This window comes from Penicillium nucicola (assembly GCF_028828085.1).
Source record: "Penicillium nucicola strain IBT 29836 chromosome Unknown utg000014l, whole genome shotgun sequence".
Classification (NCBI taxonomy): Eukaryota; Fungi; Ascomycota; class Eurotiomycetes; order Eurotiales; family Aspergillaceae; genus Penicillium; species Penicillium nucicola.
Window position 1 is genome coordinate 18101 of NW_026643138.1, and position 22474 is coordinate 40574.

The 22474-nt window shown below is 47.6% G+C and overlaps 8 protein-coding genes across 8 annotated transcripts; 4 read left to right on the forward strand and 4 right to left on the reverse strand.

Moving 5' to 3' along the window:
- Positions 1–400, forward strand: N7511_011386 (uncharacterized protein; the record flags this gene model as incomplete). Its single annotated transcript, XM_057133763.1, has 2 exons — positions 1–207; positions 263–400. 2 exons carry the CDS (start codon positions 1–3, stop codon positions 398–400), a joined length of 345 nt encoding a protein of 114 aa, XP_056978433.1.
- A 962-nt stretch (positions 401–1362) lies between these two features.
- N7511_011387 (uncharacterized protein) lies at positions 1363–1970 on the reverse strand (the record flags this gene model as incomplete). Its single annotated transcript, XM_057133764.1, has 3 exons — positions 1363–1479; positions 1626–1701; positions 1732–1970. 3 exons carry the CDS (start codon positions 1968–1970, stop codon positions 1363–1365), a joined length of 432 nt encoding a protein of 143 aa, XP_056978434.1.
- Positions 1971–3065: 1095 nt separating this feature from the next.
- On the forward strand, positions 3066–5212 carry N7511_011388 (NADPH oxidase family protein; the record flags this gene model as incomplete). Its single annotated transcript, XM_057133765.1, has 5 exons — positions 3066–3593; positions 3667–4390; positions 4446–4555; positions 4612–4768; positions 4818–5212. 5 exons carry the CDS (start codon positions 3066–3068, stop codon positions 5210–5212), a joined length of 1914 nt encoding a protein of 637 aa, XP_056978435.1.
- A 3160-nt stretch (positions 5213–8372) lies between these two features.
- On the reverse strand, positions 8373–9044 carry N7511_011389 (uncharacterized protein; the record flags this gene model as incomplete). Its single annotated transcript, XM_057133766.1, has 2 exons — positions 8373–8979; positions 9019–9044. The coding sequence occupies 2 exons, from the start codon at positions 9042–9044 to the stop codon at positions 8373–8375; spliced, it is 633 nt and encodes a 210-aa protein (XP_056978436.1).
- Positions 9045–9698: 654 nt separating this feature from the next.
- Positions 9699–10966, reverse strand: N7511_011390 (C2H2-type zinc finger protein; the record flags this gene model as incomplete). The annotated part of the gene is made up of 2 exons (XM_057133767.1): positions 9699–10732; positions 10942–10966. The coding sequence occupies 2 exons, from the start codon at positions 10964–10966 to the stop codon at positions 9699–9701; spliced, it is 1059 nt and encodes a 352-aa protein (XP_056978437.1).
- An 814-nt stretch (positions 10967–11780) lies between these two features.
- N7511_011391 (uncharacterized protein) lies at positions 11781–12590 on the forward strand (the record flags this gene model as incomplete). The annotated part of the gene is made up of 1 exon (XM_057133768.1): positions 11781–12590. One exon carries the CDS (start codon positions 11781–11783, stop codon positions 12588–12590), a length of 810 nt encoding a protein of 269 aa, XP_056978438.1.
- An 8041-nt stretch (positions 12591–20631) lies between these two features.
- On the reverse strand, positions 20632–21613 carry N7511_011392 (BTB/POZ domain-containing protein; the record flags this gene model as incomplete). Its single annotated transcript, XM_057133769.1, has 3 exons — positions 20632–21240; positions 21297–21423; positions 21474–21613. 3 exons carry the CDS (start codon positions 21611–21613, stop codon positions 20632–20634), a joined length of 876 nt encoding a protein of 291 aa, XP_056978439.1.
- A 495-nt stretch (positions 21614–22108) lies between these two features.
- N7511_011393 (uncharacterized protein) lies at positions 22109–22470 on the forward strand (the record flags this gene model as incomplete). Its single annotated transcript, XM_057133770.1, has 2 exons — positions 22109–22127; positions 22175–22470. 2 exons carry the CDS (start codon positions 22109–22111, stop codon positions 22468–22470), a joined length of 315 nt encoding a protein of 104 aa, XP_056978440.1.
- Between the last annotated feature and the right edge of the window lie 4 nt (positions 22471–22474).

Genomic DNA, 22474 nt, shown 5'->3' on the forward strand with positions numbered 1-22474 from the left:
ATGTCTTCGCACAACGAACTCAGTGACTGTGAAGCACAAGAGTCCATTTCCGAGTACTCAGATGATCTTATCTCAGAGGATGATATTTCGGAGACAAGTGAAGACCGCGCATTCGTGGTATCCGATGGAGAACAATCGGCCTATTCGAACAGATCCTCTGCGTCTTTCAATGACAGCCAGTATTCCTCCAATGACTCTTCTAATTTTGTAAGTCAATTGGGGATACCGTTTTGGGTATAGGTATATAAGCTGACATCTTCAGAATGGCCAGAAAGTCCCGCTATGCATAGTTACCAAACGTACTATCGAACAAAACGGCGGTCCCGTTGTACAATATTTAGTGATATGGCAGTCCTGGGAGCAGGAAAAACCACAGATAAGGAGGGATTTGGAGGTTTGATTTGGACTTGGTATTGCAGCTTTTCATTATTCAATTTGTCAGGAAAGTGGCTCTCTGTTGTGCGTGCTAAGCAATGTCGCTGTTTAGCAAGAAGGCCATCATTTGAGTTGTTTTCCCAGATATTTAGCCATGTTGGCATAGTAGAGAACATCTACATACATTGTTAGGCATCTGCATCTTGTCCATTGCACATTGTCCTAGTATAACCTTCTCACAAATAAAATAGTCTCTGTATTTCCATTGGATGCATCAATGTACACCTTTAATTCTGCTCTTTGTAAGCTTGTTGTCACGCGTTGCACGGAACAATTATAGCCAAAAAGAACTTGTGCTGTATCCAACGTTGAGTGACAAAACGCCTCCCACGATGCCAAAAGTCTCAAACAGTTCGATCAACATGTGCGCCTCTCTACTCTCACCAAGAAAGAAAATATTTTGCACAATGGAAGCGCTGCTCAGCGTAAGCACTGCTGAAAGGCTGCAACGGGGAAATACTTAAGTACACCTAGTCCTCCGCGAAGTGCAACTTTTATCTTAAGCATCAGAGTCTCACGCAGACGCCCTCAGATATTTTCATACATCAATCTCATTCCCAAGGCCCACTTCGTACCTGCTTTCGTACATCTACATTGTCAGAGACTGACACTTGTGGGTTGGTCAAAAGATTTTGTTACAGCAACGCGTTGATATCGCCCTTGATGCTAAAAGTACTGGAACTTCCGCTTCTGTCGCATTGGGGGCGTAAAAGTTGGTATGGCATGACTCCGATGGCCATTTGCGAAAATACTGAAGAAAGCAGGAAGCATTGTCCTCATGCTGATCACTCCTCAGAAATCCCAGTCACCAAAGTCCCTTTCATATATTCGAAGACTGAAGAGCTCGTTTGGAAGTGGGAGCAGTCAAAGCTCTGTGGCCAGAGTATTAACGTCACTCTCTCTTCCAACATAATTCCACCAGCCCATTCAGCAAACAAAGCTGATAGCCGGGGAGAATACGTATCCATAGAGAATGGCGTCATTCATGTCTTCCCTCAAGCCCAGCTCAGCAATCTGGAACCGCATGACTATCAGATTGGGATTCTGCAGACAGCGCATTCAGCCAATTTGAAGATCATTCTTCTCGGTTCAAAGAAAGAAAAACAAACAAGCCGTCTCAGGAAAGGCTTCTCTCGCTTTCAACGTCCTTTGATGCAGAGAAGCGATTTTTCTTCCAACCGCTGGTCAACCGAATTCTGGATATCTGACTCGGTCGTTGTTGATTCAAGATCCACCGAACAGGCTATATCGGTACTCAGGACTGTGCTTCAAGACAGTCGTGTAGAGGCAGCGTACGTCTGTGTCGGCCTTCCAGTTACAATCTTCGGGCCATTATTCAACACGCTGGTCTCAAAATGGAACGCGAGCGCAGCTTCTTTTGAGTACTCCAACGGGTTTATCTGGATATATTCCACCCTGGACCCGGCAAACTTTACGATTGATGCGCTTGACCCTGCCAGTCTAACCAATGACTCACTTTCCTCCCTGCTGGAACGAATGAACGGTAAATCATGGCTTGCTAGGGCAAAGCTCATGTTCAGACTCGAAATTTCGAGCAGAGAGAAAGCGACTATTCTTGCTGAGCTATTGGAAGTTTCTCATATACATGCAACCTCTTCTCACAAGCCCATCACTCACTGTTAGGACCTGCATGGAAGCTGGAGGATGGTACTACTGCTGCTGTCATCCATTTGTGAAGTATACGCTGCCAAATGAATGATAAGACGAGTATTTCAAATCTTGTGATAGCTTTACTTTGTGATTGGACCGTCACACTCACAATAGAGCCAGAAATATCTTGTAATGGTCTTCACCATGCATCCTATTGGAGGAACTTCAGACCAGGAACCAAGTGCCACAATTAGATGTAGCAAGCCTTATTAATGGATCTGCAATATTAGTACGTAGAAGGAGTTATAAAACGCAAATGCTGTGATATAGGTGCGGTCTTGTCGAATCTACATTAGATCGAAACAATTCAATACAGTAAAACAGCTCGGAGACATGTTCGCTACGACACGACCGCCTTCCTCGGAAAAGATGTTTTGCGTCTTGGACAAGTGCGATCCAGATTGCATCAATAGGCAGAACTGGGTCCATTGAAAGTCCAGTATGAAAGCCCCAAGGGCGGAACGTCACAACAGTTTCCATGGTCGCCGTCGCTGTCCACGGTCACCTTGATCGTCTTGACAATGACAATCACTGCCCAATTAATAGGCGGGCATGCGACATCTAAAAAAGCCTCTTTGGACGTTGACTGGGCTCAACTTTGGAAGTATGGGATAATGAAGAACCGCATAATATTACAGCGATTTGATCAGTGTATACTTGTGGTTCAACGTTGATCCTATACTTGACGAGCCTCATCTTATGCAATAGATAGCGTTTTTATGTTGTCGGTGATCCTTTGATGAGGGATCGATGATGATCATTTCAATCGTCAACCAGTCATCTCAGTCCGAGTCGTACAAAGAGGCCTTCCCATCTTTTTCACCAGCAGCATGATCACCGCATCAACATTGTAAGGTGCTTTCGACCGCCCTTGCAGAAGCACTGGGACGCCCTGGTTTGGGTTACCTACAGAACTTTATATAAACCTGCTAATGTTCAGTTCTGTCTCGCCTCAAAGCATGCCCCGCCCTGTTTCAAAGTTTGCCGAGTGGCTTGCGAGGGCTCCTATCCAAGATAAATTCGGTCTTTGCGGACTCCTCGCTCTTTTATGCTGGATATCGTATAGCCTTGGACTCAGATTTAGCTATTTACCACTGAGGTTACAAAGCGCCGTATCCTGGAGACGCTTCTTCCAGGCGCCAACACCAGACGTGCTCCAGTCGCTGGATATCCCGTCATACTCGCAAGGGGGCATACTTGCAACCCTGGTGATTGCCAACGTCATTGTAATCACCTTTCATACTCAAAGCTGGGCGGATGTGCACAGGCGAGCCGGATGCCTGGCGGTCACACACCTTGTTCCCCTCTACTCCGGGTTCAGCTTCAGCCTTCCGGCCCACATTTACCGTATCGAACGGGGCACGTTTCAGTGGGCCCACCGGTGGCTAGGCCGCATTTGCGTGCTACATTGCCTTCTTCATGGGTCCATCTTGATCACAATGGCTCGAAATACCATGTTTGGAGCTCCCCTCGTCCTTCCACTCCTGGTACGTGAAGCGCCACAGAGAACGGCAGCCTTCCTATTTCCCGTAGTAACTAGTAGTGGCTAATATGGAACAGGCCGGATGCAGTCTCATCTCAATCATGCCTTGGACGCTTGCTGGAATTCTTCGACGGTGGCCGCAACTCGGCCTCGAGGTCCATTATGTGCTAGCTTCGATCGCCACCGGCGCCCTTTTCTACCATTTGATCGACCGAGCATCATCCTACCGCTGGGTTTTACTGGGTGGTATTTGCGCTGGATGTGCCTGGAGTGCCGTCACTTGCCTGCACAGCATGTGGGTCCATAGGTCGTGGCGTATCACCGCTCGAAAAGCCCTCGCGCGGTCTTCCAACCGGCTGTTATGGCTTGATATTGTGGTTCCAGTAGAGTGGGTGGCTCGACCGGGGCAGTATGTGCAGCTCTGGATGCCACGCTTGGGAGTCAGATCCTGCTTGCAGCTTCCTGCATTTCACGTGGCTTCGGTGGCTACAGTGCAAAACCCTCCAGAAGCACCAACTCGTCTGCTACACATAGTGACCCGACCTGGGCAGGGTGTGACTGGTAGGATCGCACAAGCTGCGGATCGTGCGCACTCCACAATTCATTTTCCAGTGTGCGTGCTGGGTCCTTACGGGCACCCACCTTACCTGGAACAGTACGGGACCGTCGTGTTTGTACTTGAAGACATTGGACTCTTCCGTGCGTTGCCGTTCATACGACACCTCGTTGAAGAAAGCCGAAGCCGGAAGAATACGGTGCGACGGCTACAAGTTCTGTGGCAAGTTAAGCTGCAAAACTTCAGTAAGTGTCCCCTTCTTGTCAGATGATTTGCAATGTCATGCGCTTACCGAAATAGACCATCCCCATTGGGTAGGGAACGAAATATCGCAAATCCTCGAGCTTGACCGTATGTTTGACCGAGACGATTGTCCCGAGCATAAACATCGAGATGACCGGGGATTTGATGTGAGTGGATCCCTTTCTGCTAATTTTTAACATTAAATCGGCCTAACTCAATATAGATCCTGCAATTCACCACGCATATTCTAGGCACTCAGCCCGCGGACCAGATTCGTTACCGCAACCGAACGCGCTTGAAGTACCGTTTCCATCCCATTGACATCACAAAGGAGCTGGCACGTTTTATGGACGGTAGAGGCGGAAAAACTGCGATTTCTGGTATGACTATTTATACCCTTTGGATTATGCCAGCGCTGACTGGTCTTAGTATGCGCAAGCAACCCGTTACGCGCAGCAGTTCGCCGTGTCGTTCATCCCAGAATGACGGGTACTGTTCGGTTAATTGACCTGGACCTTGAACCCTCTGGCAACTGGTGGACTGGCGATGACCCTTTCGACCATGTAAAATCCGACAGGATGACAGCCTCGGAGCGAGCAGAATCTTGCAGTGCTGGTACAAGTTTTGAGCCCACTTGGACGCCGGCCCCCGTTCCTGTTGCACATACGGTCTCTGAACAGTCCGCGCGGCTCTCAGGAGAAACATTGGTCGATATCAGACAATCCTGGCAAGGCGATGGGTCGGCGGTTGGAGGCCAGAGTGCCAATCACAAAAAGTGGGTTCGGCAGAAAATCATGGAGGGTGTGCATGGCATCAGGCGGTGAATAATGTCGAATCGGATACACCGCCTGATGCCGGATAAATACACTGATCTTGCTGGGCCGGGGCTCGGAGGTAGATCTAGATCGATCAGCGGACAACGCTAACCAAACAATGGCCGTGCGAAACCTGCTTTACTCATGACCACTATTACGTGAATTTCTCGGATTTGATTCATTCAGCACGTGTCGCTTGTTCGTACTGGAAACGTGAGATATATATATACATGGTTGGCTCTAGCAAAGGTATATCCTGAGCTGGGTTGGCAAAGAATAGCGCCAATTTATGATAGTAACCTTCCTCTCACGATACATTCCACCTCAACTCACACTCCGATGTGAAAGACCAATGATGGCATTGGAGGATAGGATAGAAACAAAAACCGAAGGAATTGCTTGACTATGTGACAGTGACATCAAAAAAAGTAGGGATGCACGCCGGCCAAGTCGTTGACCCTCGGATCCAAATTAACTCAAATTATACATTCCTCATTCTTTTTGACCATACCATATACCATTTTGACGCTGACGTCGAACCGATCTATGGGCTATCGTCTACTGTTGCTAGTTCTTTCGAGGTCCTCAGCTAGCGCTTGATCGAATCGGTTCCTAAAAATCCACAGAAGGGCAATATGCGTTTGAAAAGGGAAATAGATTCATAGAACAAGATAATAAAGATGACGTACATTTGCATTGTTTTCTACTCTACGCTAGTTATTCTCATTTTAATAGAATAAAGTTGAACAGTTGAAACTTAGTGCCACGTACATCTCGAGCGCCAGAATCACTCATGGCCAGCATAGTCAAGTGGCCCCCCTTCAGGGCTTAGCTGGCCACGGAAATCCGGGTCATACATGGTTCCTGTCTTATCTAGAGTAGCCACATACCGATTGCGGCCCCCACGTTTGCCGTGTGTTTGATAGTGGGCATTGAGGCTGTCGCGTCGCGAAAATCTGCGTTGGCACCCAGGGACCCAGCAAACATGAGGTTTCGCTCCTGAATGATTTGTCAAGTGACGGCTCAAGCCTTTTTGGCGTTTGAATTGGCGCTTGCATCCCGAAATTGTGCAATTGAAATGCCGCCCTTGGGTACTGTGTTGTAAACCTCCCTGATCAAAGTTGGAGGGAACTTGGGTGGAGATTGGATTGAATGCCTGTGAAATGACTTGGCCCGCCTCTACAGCCTGCGTATTCTGGAAAATGTGCTGCCCTCCAGGCTGCTCTAGCCAGGGATCATTGGTATTCTGTGAGGCTGGCAAAGGGGAGGTTCCGAACACATTCCGTACAATGTCAGAGTAGCCAGGAGCAGACTCCGAAATAGGTAGGTATCGAAACCAGCAGAGAACAGGCCGCCATCCGCAATGGCTGGAGCCTGGGTCCATTGAGCAACCCCCGTGTCGACAAAAAAGACCATGATTAATGCTTTGGCTGGTAAGTAATTGGTATGTCCAGCCCTGAGGACTAACTTCACAGGTTTGAGTCCGGGGGAACTCCAAGTTAGGCTGTTCAATGGGTACGTGTTCGGTCGGGTATTTTTGCTCGCTTTTGTCGCCGTAGAGCAGTGGTGTGTCGCTTGGGGAAAACATATCCGTCCCGCATATTTGTTTTTGCGAAAATGTTACCATAGCTTTTATCATTTGTGATATTCCGCTCAGACCAAGCATAAATCCGAATTCTCGTGTCAAAAGCGAGGCGAGAGAAGGAGGGGGTAGAAGGTCCCAAGGACGATGACTGATCGAGAGTCGATCAGTGTATTATGTGAGATCTAAAGTGTATCAAAGAGATGGCCTCTTGAAACAACATGGACAAGACAAACAGCAGAAAGTGTCAACAAAGCCGTAGAGCTAGATGACTGCAAAGTTGTTGTTCGCCCTTAACAGTGGCTGAACTGACCTCAACAAATTCTGTCGAAAAAATATTCTACCATCTGTGTCCGAATGTTTTTCAACATGGCCTCTAATTTATGGTTGGCAAAACACATGAATGATGAAGAGGACTAGTTGAGGCGAGATGGTCGTTGATTAAACGGTGATCAGACACCGCCTTTGAGGCTGGCTTACTGTGGGATTTTGCTGCCGACAACTGGAAACAAGCAGTTACGAGTGCAGACTGATTGGAAATATGTAATTGTTCACCGGCTGGTCAGGCTTCTGGAATTGCCCGTTGAATGTTTGAAGCTGTCGAAGCCGCAGGACATGTTTAATGCTGCTGGAACAAGCCAATGCATTTTAGCACATCCATCAGCAAGGGTACAGGCTTGCTCAACCAACACCAGCATTTAAATAAATGAGTTCGTTGATACCCGTATCTCTGTCGTAACCCCAACGAGGCCGTTATGTGTCTCCAAGCAGACTATAAGAGAGGCTTTCATCCCCTGAACAAAATTAAATCAAAACTGATTCTTCCCCTGTCATAAAATGGATACTGCAAGGAACGTACAGGACCAAAACAGTGAAGGAGATCATGAGCCGAGTGGGCTTCCAATCCAGGTTGATGAAAGCCACCCAAAGGATGCTTCTGATCCCAAACCACGACAGGTAAGCCAGATGCATCCTATACAGTATTATATCTCGTGGCTGACCACTAGAAATTTCTACCCGCAGCTGGATACCAGCCAGAAAGGAACTCTGATGATCGAGCAATTTCAACCCATCTTGACAACGCTAGCAAACGTTGAACGCGAGGATGCGAAACTGGGCTTTCAAGCGGCTCGAACTGTGGGGCTTCATCGACGTGTATGGGCTTCATGTGTGCCTAGACACCTCCGTGGCGAGGACGTTGATCAAAATCTGCAACTTTCAAAGGAGGCCAGCATTGACCTGAGCAAAGAGGGGGTTGTACCTCAGCTTCCTGCTGATGAGCAGCGACAACGACTGGTGTCTTTTGAGCAGGCTTGGGAATCAACTCGGGAGCGACTGACGGTCGTGCTTAACGGTTGGAATCAATGCTCGAAAAGTAGACTGGGCATGTTAGTTGATGCCAAAAGAACTGAGTAGGGGCTCTAGTGGGAATCATGCTACTGAACTGTATGTATTTCTTGAGTGTGATGTAACGTCAATCTTTTGACACAGTCGTGTTTATTTCGAGAACGTCGTACAAAGCCCATGGCAAGAACGTGACTACTGGCAGACATTGGAAACACGAGTTTTATCACAAGAGTACCGCAATCATTTATAGTTTTCTTGGATATTATGTACAAAGAACGAAGGGTCCAGGGATGGCATCGTGGGTAATGTCGCCTGTGGAGAAATGGTAGAGTGACTGGAATACGGTAGCGCTTCTGTGCGCGGCCATAGAGATAAAGCAAAGGTGGGAGAAGTTGTTTCAACAGTGGCTAGGGATATGATGTCCAGAATCTGTCCTCGCACCCGACGTAGATTACCCATGGCTGTTTCAACACGGGGCAAGAAGAACAAGTACTCCCCCACTGTTTCACCAGAAAATTGATGAATCTTTGCAAGCCTCAACTCCAACCAGTAAAGCTCTTCAAAAATAAAGAATGCTGACATGTGAAGGAAAAGGTCCTCAGGTTGAGTGGAGACTGACAGAGGGTCTGGACCTGTCCACTTGAAGCCCGGCTGGTTATCGTTGTTGAGGTGAAAGAGATATTCGACCGGGCGGAATCCTTGTCCCTTGTGTGATACCGAATTCAAGTCATTCTGAAAGTCTGGTCCTGGATTTTCGTGATCCGCGCAAAGACATGGCGGTGGCGCCGGGATGCAAGAAGACTCTCGCCAGATAGCGTGAAGGTCGAGATCGAAGTCGTCATCTAGTCTATTGTCAGCACAAGTACGCCGTAGAATCAATTCTCACAAACCATTTTGATTAAGTTTATTCATCTGAATCAAAAGGACCCGGGTACTGTCGTTGCGAGGAAGTGAAAGGAGCTTCTGAACTGACAGTGCAGAGTTGCTGGAGGTTTAATATAAGTGACCGAGTCCAATGATTGTTTAATAAATATAGAAAGCTGTACGCGATGATTATTTAATAAGGCAGAGTCAAAAAGCCAAAAGTCAATCATTCAGAAAAGAGAATGGGCTAATGTACGTGGATTTCGTGAATCGTTGATGGTTCATCGGGATCAACGAGACATCACCGTCGGCCGTCTCACCGGGTATCCCCGTTGATAATCTAATATATCATCTCACGAAAGTATCGCTTTATTATTATAGTATTACAAAAGGACACTAACTCCACGCGGCATTGATTTAACTGTTCGTGAGGCTGTCGTTGAGCTTCTTTCCTATGTTTCGGGTAAACAATAATGAATCATGATTGGGCGAGAGGCCCGAGTATCGTCACAATCTCAGGATCATGTACTTTTGGACGGCACCAGCTCAATCAGAACGTGATTAACCGGGTATAAATGGATCAGCTCAAGCTACTTAGCCTCGTTCGCTTGCTATCTGAAAGAATCCGTTAATGTCTACTGTTATTGTAGAAATCGGTAATTGCCAAGGCTTAGCTCAGATAGGGGCTGGTAGATGCTGAAATCAGAGCGGACGCCCGTCAAATGACAGCGGACCACGGAACTCTGGATCGTAGTCGGGACTCATCTTGTCGAGGGAAGCAACATAGCGGTTGCGACCACCGGGTCTCGCATGTGTCTTCGTACAATGGGCTTTGAGATTGTCGCGGCGTGAAAAGCTACGGTGACATCCAGGTACCCAGCAGACAAACGGCTTTTCCTTCGAATGACTCCTTGAATGGCGCTCGAGGTGATCCTGACGCTTGAAGCCCATTGTGCAGCCAATAATTTTGCACTTGAATTTTCTCGTGTGCGTATTAAGCTCCTGTTCTTTTGCATTCGATAGATGCCTAGGCTGCTTGATATAGACGTTGAGGTCTTGCTGTGAAGGGTCTTTCATACCCACGTTGGTCTCATGGGTTTTCTGCCATTGCTCTGGTGACTGGTCAAAGGAGATACTGGTAAGAGAGGGAATGGTATTGGCTTCATCATTTGCGTCAGGGTTTCCTGTAAGACCCAAGAAGTCGGAACTACTTGTCGGAAGATTCGGAAATATCAGTGCAGGGTTGATAGTCTGCGTTGGCGAGTAATCAGCCCCCGGCTGCCGTTCAGCTAAATCGAAAGGTGAGATCGATGGAACTTGGTGTGGCTGACAAATCCTTGGTGGCAAGCAAAGTATGGAGGTCAACTCAAGGCAATGGTTTGCTTCCTGGCCAGGACAGAAGTCCGAATTGCCATGGTCTCGGGCCGGGATAAGTGTGGGATGATGAGAAGTTGAGGGGCAGTAGTAGACCTGGATGACTCCATGCTCTGCCCGACTGCCATGTTGCAGCGAAGCAACATTAATGCGACTAGCTCTTCGTATGCTATCATCCAAGTTGGACCAGGTTGGCAGTACCTGCGAGTCCAGATAGTAGACAAGATTGGTCCCTGCAGTCGGCAGCTTGACTGGTGAGAACTTTGTGTCATCATGCTGAACACGAAGCTCTGCGAAAGTCGGAGCCGGCAAGAGCGGGGGAAGGGGGGTTTTGATGTGTCCGAGACATGTTGCCAGCTGATCTGGGCATTTTCAGGGTTTTGAAGCAGCATCAAGAGAATTGGAGCGGCTGGCAAATTATTTGGAGTAATAAAAGCTTATACTGTAGCTCAATCTAGGAGGAAAAGGACATAATGACGCACGCGTCGGTATTGGGCAAAGTCGTGACCAAGATGCGAGCAAGTAAGATGCAGAAAATTGCGTTAATTGTACATTGACTGCCTCAGCGCACACGATTTCAACAGCATCTCAAACATATGTCTATAGCAAAAGCTGGTACTAATATCTAATTGTCACGGATAGATTTGTACTCTTTGGTCATGATACTGCGTGGCAGTCAATGCATTTCTGCTACTTTAGTTGACTCTGGTGAATAACCGTTGAACCTTCAAAATAGTCCACCTTTTAGGAGCAGAATACTTTGTGAGCTTAGTCCGTCATTTTCTGGTATGAGTTTCGGGACCCGGAACAACGCCGCACGATCTTGACACATCCACTTGCTAATATTGACGGAAGTGTCTCCTGTCTGTAGCAGATCGCACAGCAACACACCTCAAGTTTAAACTTGATACTGTAGTCTAAACTATCAGATGGTAATCTTCGGCACTGTAAGCTTGCAACGCTCTTTTATCGACAATACCGTAAATTGCACACGTATTCCCACCTTATGGATCGGTCTTATTGTGCATTGTGCCTCTAATATTATTTCTGCCGTATTTTAACTTGATTCGCTTTCAACTCATTCGTCTATCTGGCTGATGGGATTTAAAGAAGCACTTATACGTGACGTCACTATTCTGAGCCAGACCCTAATTTAATCACACCAGCCTTCTTTCACAATGATTTTAATTAACGCCTAGTCTTGGTTCTGTGATTTGCTGTATACTTTTATATATGAAATGTCTCCCCGGCTTCCAAGATTCTCGATCTTTAAAATACGTGGGATTTGATTGGTCAAATAGTGCCTCAATCAAGCGAAGACCAAGCTAGACTGGCACCGTTATGATGCTCACTAGATATGTTCTACTGTTGGAGATGATCGTCTTATGCGTGGTCAGCGGACATCTCATCATGACTTCGCCAGAGCCATACAGTCAAGACACCCTTAAGAACTCTCCTCTCGCTGAACATGGCAGCGATTTCCCCTGCAAACTTCGCACAAATGCATTCTTGGCTCCTTCGACGGAGACAATCTATCAGATCGGCACTGAGAATTCTATCAAGTTCAAAGGAAGCGCGACACACGGTGGGGGCTCATGCCAACTGAGCCTGACCGAAGACCGTGAGCCAACCAAAGATTCTAAATGGAAGGTTATCAAGTCCTATGAAGGAGGTTGTCCTACAAAGGCAGAGAGACTCGCCGGAGGCGCCACTGCAGACAATGGCCTTCACCTCGATTTTGCAATCCCCGAAGGCGTTCAGCCCGGGAAATACACCCTAGCTTGGACATGGTTCAACCGCATTGGACTTCGTGAGATGTATATGAACTGTGCTCCCATCACCGTGGCTAGTGGCTCGTCGCAACAGCCCAAAGACATACAAAAGCAAACGCCTACTTTCCCACCCATGTTCGTCGCTAATATCAATGGCTGTATCACGAAAGAGAACTTGGACATTCGCTTTCCTGAGCCAGGAAGCATTGTGGAGCATAATGGCCAAATGGACCACCTTCTTCGCGAAGGTGAGCCACCATGCACCGGAACACCTACGTTCGGTGCCTCGGCAGCCATGCAGTCATCCATTCCCGACCCGACCAAGCGTGTGGTTGAAGAAACAGACTTATCTCCTAATTTATCAGCTCTTGCCCGCATTCCGTCTTCAATTTGCTCTTGTCATGTCCTTCGCCGTAATTGTGGCCATAGATACATATCGAGGAACTGAGTAAACGCTGACGTACAATGAAAGGAGGAAGGAAAGAACCCAATCAAATCCAGTGAAAATTCAGTGCTATTTTGAAAAATTTAGTTTCAGGTGTAAATTCATGACTCGCTCTGTTGTACAGTACTCGGATCGACTGGATGAGAACGAAAGGGGGTATCATATATAAGATCGCTAATTCAAAAAGTGAAAAGAACGCTTCCTTGCTACAAAACAGGAAGTTACGAAACACAAAGACGTTTTACAATATGCCTCGCAGGGGAGCGCTGCGATACCAAGTTTTCCCTCACATCCTTGAGCCCTGTGATTGTATAATCTTGAGCTCCCTCGCTGCCCTGAGCCCCGCGAGGGTAAAAATGTGCTCCCTCGTTGCCCTGAGCCCCGCGATTGTAAGAGTGTGCTCCCTCGCTGCCCTGAGCCCCGTGGGTGTAAAAAGGCGCGCCCTCACAGCCTTGATCCCTGACTGTATAATCTTGAGCTTCCATGCAGCCTTGAGCCCTGCGTTATCAAATTTGTGCTTGTTTAGGCGGCCCGTGGCGCCGCTGTGCCAGTCCTGATCCTCTGACCATGTGCAGGCACCTCTTCGTGGTGTCAGAGACTAGTATTCGAATTTGCAACAGCATTCGATGAAGCCAAGACCTGCCCAACATCTTCATAATCTGTATCGTGCTGCAAAGCACCATAGCATAGACAATCAATCACCAACTAATCTAAGCTGGGATTCCTCGTTAGCGACCCGTATTCCCACTCTGTATGTCTTTTCCGCAGTCGATGATCCGTTTGCTGCAAAGTAAAATCGCATGATTCGGGTGTAGCACACATAGGGATGTTGTGTTGTGATGCTGTTACGGTAGGATTTTTGTTGTGCCAGTGAAGTGAAAGTAGACATTTCGAGCTTGTGTGTTGACGTGTTGACGTGTTGACGTGTTGACGTTGATGCCGGTGTGGTGAAACGTGCAGTGATCGGGCGGTGAAGGGACTGGTGATCAACGCACATGCAGATTCGTCACGCTCCGCTTGTTCGAGAAAGCCACACTGGTGCGCAGGGCAAGTTCGCAGGACAAAAAACGCGGGTGACGAACCTACCTGTGTTAGCATTGTACAATTGTATTGGAGGACTCCGTCGTTCAGTGTGCGAAGGTGGTCAGGTTTCTCATGAATGAACAGTTTATTACATCTTAATTGATGCCTAATGAAATCCATCTCTACTCTTTACTGCAAGTATTCGAAGTGAAAATTTTGTACTGTGCATCCGCTTTACATATACCATTCTCAGCTCTCATATCTATTTTCTGGGCGTCGCTCTTTGATGTATGGGCTACTAGCAAGGAGCCGAGGGCACACGCGGATGTATATCATTGATGTCGTGCTGAGACTACGCATGTATGACATGAACATAGTCAACCAGCCTCGTCAATAGTCGCAGAGATTGCCTTCATGAGTATACTATAATACCTGAGGATACGAGTTAACCAACCTGCTACGCGCTCTGCCTGCTATGAAGCTCTGATGCCCGATAAATGACGCAGCGCCGGTTCCTGCACCAGCCTTTGAAGACGACCTACACGCCATTGGCCATACCAGTTGAGCTCATAGTCAGACTGTGACACGTGAGGCCAAGAGTATTGATTTATGTTCTGGTCCCCACGCCGCTGCGAGGATGCGGGTCCCTAGCCGTTTAATCTTTACGAACCACGTCTGTATGCCATCTAGGTTTCATTTTAATGTACAGAGAGGCCTTATCCTACAAGAAACGCACACAAGTGCATGCTCTGATTCCGTTCCAAAGCGCCCTCGAGCCGGGGGGCGGGGTCCCCCAGAGACCCCCTTTACGGGGGTCGGCGAGGCAATTTCCAATTGCCGGGGGTACCCTCCAAGGCGACGGGCAAGATACGCTGACCCATGGGGTGCACTGAGCACGGTTAACACGCCGAAGGCCTGGTTGCGAGCCTCAGACGTTCATTGTGTTAGCTTCATTGCCGACAAATTCCGTTGCAAGCCCTATTGAAGTAAGATTATAGGATATACCTCATCAGAGAATCCGCCGCTCTAACACGCTAGCACAAACGACATTCGAGGCCCTATACGCTGGACGTCCTGCTCGATGCTTTGCTCCCGCCAGCATGCCCAGTGCAGAGGAGTCAACGGAATGAGACACCGCAGACACTGGAGTGGCCTGATACGTTGTTTGTTGGGATGGGCTGAGAGCTATGTCTGAGTTCATCAGCTTCCTGAACGGGCTCGCTGTACCGCCGGTTGACACCTATTTCTTCCGTATCATGGCACAGAAGGCATTGGCATAAAGGACCTGAGTATCCCGTGGTGGTGGCCACGAAGGAGAGCCTTGAAGTGAATCAAAGCGTCAAGCATCAACGACGGCCGTCGTACTGAGGGAGGAAGGCGATAGTACCTTTCGTGTATCATACAAGTGATTGAAAGGCGTCCAACCCTTACACGGACCAAGAGCACATTATACGGTACTGTAAGCGACGGGTTCTCGATGGACAAGAAGAGGTGATCCATATAAATGGACGAGATGGAATAGGACCAGAATCTCAATAATAAAAGAATAAGATTCGCCAATGAGGGGGCGATTTAAGAGATGTGACAATCAAAGGGCTGGGATAAGAGTCTTGCCCGTCGCCTTGGGGGGCACCCCCGGCAATTGGGAATTGCCTCGCCGACCCCCATAAAGGGGGTCTCTGGGGGACCCCGCCCCCCGGCTCGAGGGCGCGTTAAAGCTGAACCAGAATATTCGCTGCAACGCCTCTCACAAAGAACGGGGTCTGTCCCCGCAGCCTTGAGAAGTTCATGGCCGCTACGTAGAGCAAAATGTGAGCTTTCCGAACGAGATGAGCAGTCATATGATTTACCTCTCGAACTTAAGGGTCGGATATTCCGAAGTTCATGCGTCGACGGAGCTTGACTGAACCCGCATTTGGGCTCCACGTTCGTATGCCTTCGGCTTCACGGACGATTTGTAGGGCCCATCAAGGCTGAGATGATCACCGTATGCCTCGCTGGATGTGCAGGTATCTGTCCTGCATAATCTCCTTATGGTCTTGGTATCGCCTCGTCTCGATCACGGAGTTCAGTCGGGGTTTGCAGACAGCATCTACTGCAGTAGGTATCAATACCATCAGGCGGAACAAATACCCACGCCACAAGGCTATCAGCTATCCCTGTAGGTCTTCATATTCCGAGAGACAGACTGCTACGCACTCCTTCGGGTCTACATCAGATAGGCATACCAACTGATCGATGGATTAATCGACTCAAAGGTCGATTTGGGGACTCATTGGTGCCAGCAGTAGTCTTGTAGAAGACACAGGCCATGTAATGGTGCCGGCAAGGCCGAACAGACACGCAATTTCCTCGCTTCGCATTCGACTCATGGGAATCCGAGGGTTCCCTGTAATGAGATCAGAGTCAGCCAGTGTTGATTCAGTTGGACGAGGCAATGTACTTTACGTTGTTGATGAAGACGTCCCTGGTGATCGACGGTATGCTTCAGACAGTCGGTCAGTCAGGATCGTCGTCATACCCATGTCTCTTGTGCAACGCTGTCATCAATATGCCGCGTTGTATCCAATCAGTTTGTTTGGGAAAGCCACACTGGGTGTGTAGGGCAGGCTTTCAAGACGGAAAACGCGGGCGACAAATCTGTCTGTTTTATGATTGTACAGTCGTATTGGAGGACTCCTTGTAGAGACACACCGTCGTTCAGTGTGCGATCGCGGTTGAGGTGGAGACGCGATGGAGCGCGTCGGCCCGCAGTGATATCTGACTTGGCGGGAATAGCTTTTCTCGTGACAAGAGTTTCCGCAGTTGGTGATGGGCTGCTACAATGGCATTATTATGTCAGTGATTTTCATGTCTGTGGCACTAACTTGGCACAAACTTAGGACGAGGCATCGGACTTGGCGCGGCAACCGGCGCTATATTCCACTCACCTCACCGTGGACGACGAACGCCTCGAATTGATTCCTCATATCCTTGGCTCGCGACCTGGTTGGCGGTATCTCATGCAGGACACACTACATGGTTCGGTGTGAGAGCCAAAAATGGTGCGTAAGTCATGACCCTTCGCGGAGCACTGACATAGTGCTAGTTCGGACGCAAGTTGCGGTTTTATCACGGTTTCCTGTCCATCATTAGCTTTTGATCGGCGGGACACCACATGACTCACATGGTCTGCATAAAGACACGGGAAGGGGCTCCGTGGCTGGTGTAATTTGGAAGAATGCACGTAGTATTATTTGGTATCATCTATGGGGTCGGCTGGATTTGGGCCGTATCGTGCTGGGACTTGCCTGTATGAAAACAGCTCTTTTACATCGATGTATTCAGCGGACAGTGGCCGGCTGTCATGGTAGATGTTTGCGTAGCTGTGACCAGCTGACCCAAACCTGCTTCTTGATCGGCTGGCACGGGTACTGTAGCAAAGTGAACTTGGTGGGAATCACATTCTCATTCGCACTTCCTTGGCGGTCCACGATGTAACCATAGGTGTCAGTGCATTGAAATTCCAGTATGGTCAGACGGAAGAACTTATCTGGTGCCTCAAAAGGAAGGCCTGCTCGACTCTGGAAGCCAAGGAAAAGTATTGCAGAACCAGTTGCTTGGGGAGGAGGACGTATTTATAGGCTCCTCAGCTCCAGTCGTGTAAGTGCTCTGCTCGATTCTAGACGTTGAGGCACACAATGCCTGTCCTAAGTGAGGCAGGTTCTAATACCGCAACTATCTGCAGCGACATCGTCAGGGCTGTTTAAGATGCCCGCCGAGCAAAAATGCTGCTCATGTTGAAAAACAGTGAAGTTGAGTCAGTTGAAAATGTTGGCTCAATGTTGAAATTCGGTCTTCTATATTGAGGCAATGAAAGGGATTCATTTTTTCAATTTTACCAATCGTGCCCACATTTTCATCACTACGCAACATGAATTGTGTGTTTTCCGGGCCTCGCTTGAATGTAAAAGAAATGCTGTGCTCAATATATATCTGTTGGCACGTTCATACCAGCGAGGATTAAAACATGAGGTACATACACCACTCATAAACACCACAAGACACAAGATTTACACCAGCATCACCATGACCGGACTTTTAACAGAACGCTTAGAGTCGTTGGATTCTAGGCAAAGTTTGACTGTGTTGAATGACTTTTATGTTGATAGTACTGAATACTTATCAAATCCCCTCTAATGTGTCTGTCTAATGCCACAATGGGGTCCAGAATTCTAAGGGAACTGATCTGATTCGTGGTGAGCCATGTATCTTGTGCTTGTAATATTGTGTCTGCAAATCAAAACATCGGCTCTGAGGATCGCAAAGCGTTTCTACGAGCTTTCCACCCCTAGGAAATGCTTTTTAGCTTCTAGGGCTATTCTAGGCTCTGGGAATACGAAATCTGCTCCTGGGACCTTAACTCTATGCTCCTGACTGAATGGAAAATAGCTCTGGGAATATAACACCTAGATCTAGGAGCTGTAGAGCCCCTGGGAGCATACTTTGGGTTCGAATCCGTGGAAAGCCCTCAACACGTTCATCAATCCTGCGCCTAAATCTGCGCAATTGAGTCATATCCAAAGGTTTGAGCTATAGCCCCAGGAGCGCCACTTACGCCTCTAGGAATTAATAAGTTGTCAACAGGAATGTGGCTTTGATTCCTCGAGGTGACGGATTTAGACCCCAGGAGCCATAACAGGTTTCCTAGGGCCACGCGGCTCCTGGAGGCTGCCTCTCTGCCCCTAGAAATTCTTCAAGAGCTCCCGGGAGCAAGAGAGCCCAGGATCAAAATATATATTCCTAGCACCAAGAGAGCCGTCAACAGGAGCGTGACCGGTTTCTTCAAAAATGATGATGTGCATGTTGGTATCAGAATACTGTCATGGATACCTATTGATTCTATCAGGACAGAGATAGAAAAGTCCCATAAATTAAGGAAACTTTCTTCTCTTTACTCCGACCGCGAAAACGATCACGCTCAAGTAAATTGGTATTAGATTGACCAGGCTTGGGGGATTGGAATTTGTCAGTGGTAGATTACCACTAGAGCCCGTTTTGGGAAAGGATCTACAGAAGAGGAGCTTACTAATAAGCAAGCCCCTGAGTATGTATAACTTAGAGCAGGCGGACCGATGTAGTTCCGTCCGGTGCGCCGTGCATTTTCGCCATCGAAATAGGAAGTGCTCCACGCACACTGGTCCGTGTCTGCTACGCTGATTCAATAGAGACATCCATTGAGTCTTGCCATGCCACTTCGGAGTTAAGCCAGCACGCTCGCTTCTTTCCATGATAGTCGGTCGTACAGCTGCCAGGTGTGTTTGCCTGGGAGTGCTACTGAATGTAAAACAGTAGCATGCAGAAATTTTTGGCATTCATTATAAACGGAGATGGACAGTGTCTCTAGATGAATAGAGAATTGCAAGAACAACCAAGGTTGACTCTTCTCTACGAGGCATTCTTCAGATACCACTATGGCTCTTAAAATGAATAATTGGTACTCCGAGGAACAATGCGCTTACTCCCAGAACGGATGATGCACTTCCTAGGAGCTTGTCCTCGATCTACGATCCGACTGTAATCATTAAGAATTTCGGCGGCACATTTAAAGAGGCATAATCTGTGATACCAAAAGGCATTACATGTAGTGCCTTCCCTCTTAAGTTTGCACTTGCACCTGTAGAGCATCTTCTTATCTCAAAATCGCTGCTACAACGATCACCTCTGTGCAGTCTGTTCCTCGCCTCGGACTATTATCTTCGAATTCATACCAGGGAGAGATGAGTATAGGCGTACAAAATTAGTGTAATTATCCACTTCCAATTCTTGGGTGGTTCATGTTATCGTGTGTGGAATAGGCGAAAACCTCTCCACTGCATCCGCGCCTCCATCCAGGACCATCACATCTAGATACTGCATATATTGAACGACTGTCTTCTTTGTCGCATCCACAATGACTTCAAGTTACGGAGTTTTTGTACGGCAGTATATTACGTAATAAAGGCTGTGTGGGTCTAGGGGGTGTTAAAATATCAGAGGTGTCACTGTAAGTTAAGTAGATGGGATTCCCACTTTTGACAGTAAACCCAACAAGAACACTATTACTACAGTAGCCAACTAAACACGTTTATTTGCGCGAATAAAAAATTCATACATTCATTTTCGCGGAGTGCGAATGTGATTAAGTTGTATATTCGCATTCCTTTATTCCTTTCGGAACCCTATTTCCTTCCACCTAGCCCCGAATGCGCTCTACCCCATCGGTAAAAGGCATTGTTGAGTTTGGTTCTATTTCCAATAACTACTTCACCCTATTACGGGGTACCATGAGATGGTCAACTGAATTCCTCTGAGGGTCACGATTTGACATTCTCTGCTTCGAGGGTTTGGACCGCGCGTGAGGCTGCGGCGGCTAATCGCGCCCAGAAATTTGGCAGTAACGGATAGTCTCCCACACTCTCATCCCACGAAGATGGTAGCACTCCCCTTTTCGTCCTTTTTAACCGCCAATTACGTCATTTACTTACTTAATTCTGGACAACCTCCTTGTGAAGCGCTGGAATTTGTTGAGTTTCCACAATTGATTGGCTCATCTACATGCCAGATTAATATGGAACAAACATAGGGTGCAATCGGAGGTAACACTTTGCGTGCGGTGGGAAGCGCACTGGTTTTCAAAGACAAGATATCTCAAAGTAAGTAAAGCGCAATGTCTTGTACTCAAAGGTATTACCCTATTATTTGCATTGACCAGTCGCACTACTTGTTCCATCGATGAAGTTGTACGTGCAGCTGGACTCATCGCCTCAAACATAGCACGAATAAAGTCTCAAGAGCTGCTTCAACACAGACAAAATCTCCAGATTGCATTCAAAAGTCTGGGGCAAATCCAACCTTCCAGCACTCAAAGTGCCTTGCTTGCAGTACAACCTCATTTTCGATCAACAGAGCCATTGAACTCACCCCGAGAACGCAATCCGCCAACAAGTAAAGCTGGTCAAAAGTGATTCGCTACCGCGTGACTAGCTCTTCCTCACAGACTTCAAATTGACATCTTGTTATCCATAATTGCCACGAGCAAGTCAAAGCAAAATTGCGGAACGCTTTTCAACAAACTGTTCTTGAAAGTCACTGGAACCCCTTCATCTCCGCTCCTCAACATTGTAAGGTGGTCCATGGTCACTTTCACCGCCATATCTCGTAGGCCTCGGTCATCTGCAGGAGTGGGGTTATATATCTCAAAAATAGCGCGCGGAAACGAGTTTGCATCTAACCGATCAATCAGCTCTCGTTCAGCCTTTTGATTTGATAAAGCCTTTAAGCCTTCGATAAACATTCGATCTGCAAGGGAATACATTAGAATGTGAAAGGATAAAGGATCAAACGTGGCAGGTGGATTCCTAGGTGCGTCATCAGGTTGACTAGCATTTTCCTGATCCTCGCTCCCTTCTGGTTGTTGACAAGCAAGAGCCTCATCCGCGGAAACATTTTGGGCCTCCGAGGCGTTGGTAGAAGGAGCCTCGCTAGATTGAGGATTGTCAGGCAGCGAGAGAGGTTGGTTCACTAGGTAGTCCAATGTGTAGAAATATTCAATCATCTCGTGAACCAAAGCCGGCTCTTCTTGTAAATTGACCTCATCCTTCAAGGCTTCCTGTTATGCATTAGTGGAAGATGTTGAGTATTTTTCTCGCAACCTTGCTATCTCACTTGAAATCCACCATCACAGGCCTTGGCAAAAAAGTCCGATCGAGTACAGACTATACACTTGTGCACAGCATAAACTTCATCCGAACACAGAATGGTCAAATCGCTGTATTTCGGCTCAAGTCGCATCCTATAATCCAATCAGCATCCTTCAAAGGGCTCACAAAGATCGCCAGTTACTTTGATAATGCATTAAGAAGCTCTTCTCCAGGCGTGGTTGTCTGGATTCGCTTGTCCTTCACCTCATTGGGGAACGTTGCTGACCCCGAGTGATTGTGAAGTATTCTCCTCTGGGCAGACGATTTCTTCATTTTGACCATGATGAGAAATAAGTTATTCTTCGTCGAAACATACAAAAAAAGAACCCTTTTCTAGAGGAAGGGAGAGGGGGAGAAGGAGGGAGACATAGAGCTGTAATTGTGACGTCATGAAGTCCTTTTTTCCTTGTGACATACAGTCGAAAAGGTGCTTGTAGATTGCTAGATCCTTCAATGAATCTAACCCTCGTAATCCTTGCGTGACACCGGGATCAATCGTCGGCAAGGCAAACATTGCGATCCTGTTGGCAGAGATCCGGTCAATTCGATGCTGATCGGAACCCGGCTGTCTAGTGTGGAAGAAATCACTGACCTCTCAATGGGCAGAAGCCCTTCTATCCACAGGGACTGGAGTCAATCGTAAATAAATGCACCTACAGCAAGAAGGCCAAGTACCCGCCAAGTGTTGAAAAAATCACGCTATGTTACATTCACAGGGGGAGGAACTATGTCATCAAGGCAGAACGAAGTGCTTTCGGCTCACTAAGAGATTCCGATATGAAGCTAACGAAGCTCGGTACTTTAGTTCTGATTACGAAGGTGTTCTCTGCCCCTCCACATTAGATAACGCCAATACAAAAGAATATCTGGACCAGATTCGCAACAAGGTTGTAGAAAACCTCAGGCGCACGACATTTGCTCCTTCGACTCAGATGAAAGATATACCACAGCATCTTATCGTGGGTGGCATGGAAGATGAAGCCGATAACTTCTTGGATGACCTCGAAGAGAATGAAAACAAAGACACATGGTTTCCTCAACGGCAATTCGACAAATATACGGAAAGGGCTGGCGAGCTTAGAGACAGTGAAGGCGAAGAAGAAAAGATTGCCAAAGAGGTACAGTACGACAAGAGCTGATCAT